At 39.4% G+C, this 1,281-nt stretch overlaps 1 protein-coding gene across 1 annotated transcript; it reads right to left on the reverse strand.

Moving 5' to 3' along the window:
* On the reverse strand, positions 1-993 carry LOC145408761 (zinc finger MYM-type protein 1-like). Its single transcript, XM_080279415.1, has one exon. The coding sequence runs from the start codon at positions 991-993 to the stop codon at positions 1-3; it is 993 nt and encodes a 330-aa protein (XP_080135541.1).
* Between the last annotated feature and the right edge of the window lie 288 nt (positions 994-1,281).

A 1,281-nucleotide genomic window follows, 5' to 3' on the forward strand; every position in this document is an offset into this window, starting at 1 on the left:
TCATTTTACAAACAGTGGTGTTTTCCTTGCTTTCCTCTTGGCAGAATTATGAAGCACAACATCAAGATCAAGAGATCTTGCACGTTGAGACTCAATGCTGACTCTAGCCAAGTCCACAAGTCGTGCTTGGGTCATTGTTGTTCGTAGAAAAATTTTTATCAGCTTGAGTTTGCTGAATGAGTGCTCTGCAGAGGCGACAGTGGCAGGGATTGTTAGCAGAATGCGCAGGCTGACAGATACATTTGGGAAGAGCCCTTCTAGTCTGTACTCTCTTAAGCATTTCAAAAGCTGCACTCGGCTTAGTTGGCTCTGCCCAAAAGCTGAGCGATGAACTGTTGGTACGTGCCTCATTTCCATCACGATATCATGACTGATATCGGCAGGATACTTATCTGCCACTGATTTTGCTTTCAGTTCCAGATGCTCTGCTGATATTGTAAAATACTTCCAGAGGAAACTGAAGTCTACAGAAATATTCTTGGCAGCTTTGAATCTAACAGTCAGTCCACCAGTTACACTATCAAATAATACATATAACACAGATTTTCTGAAATATGCTTCTTCAGGTGACTCATCCCATTCATTTTGTTCTAATAAATTTGTATCTGCTGTGGCATCACCATCATCATGAAATCTTCTTTTGCGTTTAGCTCCAGCTGCGTTACCACGTCCATGATACAGATTCACCTCGATGTCCAGGTTTGAAGCAACTAGCTTTGCTTCATTCCACATGGCTTTCCAGTTATTTCGGAGATCTGTCAGTTCTACAAGCAAGCCCTCTATATTTGACACTTCAGCATCCAGTGTCGCATCTCTGGCTTGAATAACTTTATTACAGAAGTCAGTTGGAACTAGGACTTTGCACCATACAACAGACATTATCACACAATTGAAGGATGTCACATAAGACAAAGGTCCATTTATTTCTGTTCTTGTTTTGGCAGGTAGGTTCAGCTCCAAGAGGTTTTCCAGTGCTAATTTGATGCCAGGCATATGGGATGCAAAAGGCTTCACACTTTTAACACGATCAGACCACGTTCTTTGGTCTTTCTAAAACGACGTCAGTTAGTCTGAAAATTTTGTGACTCATTTATAGCCTATGTGTGCGTTTGATTACTTTCATAACAAAAAGTACCTCAAGAAATCATTCAAATTATAAAAAATGAATATTTGTGTAAGTCATAAATTCAGAAAATAATATTACAGGAAGATACTCTTGAAACTTTAGACATTTGTGTACAAAAGCTAAAACAACCATTGTCTTCTAAGAAAACCCAGTTT

The sequence above is a fragment of the Coenobita brevimanus genome, chromosome 78 (genome assembly GCF_032717465.1).
Source record: "Coenobita brevimanus isolate Jiangsu-jjx chromosome 78, ASM3271746v2, whole genome shotgun sequence".
NCBI lineage: Eukaryota > Metazoa > Arthropoda > Malacostraca > Decapoda > Coenobitidae > Coenobita > Coenobita brevimanus.

Coding starts and splice junctions, on each gene's coding strand:
- LOC145408761 (XM_080279415.1), bottom strand. CDS start 993: ATGCCTGGCATCAAATTAGCACTGGAAAACCTCTTGGAGCTGAACCTA.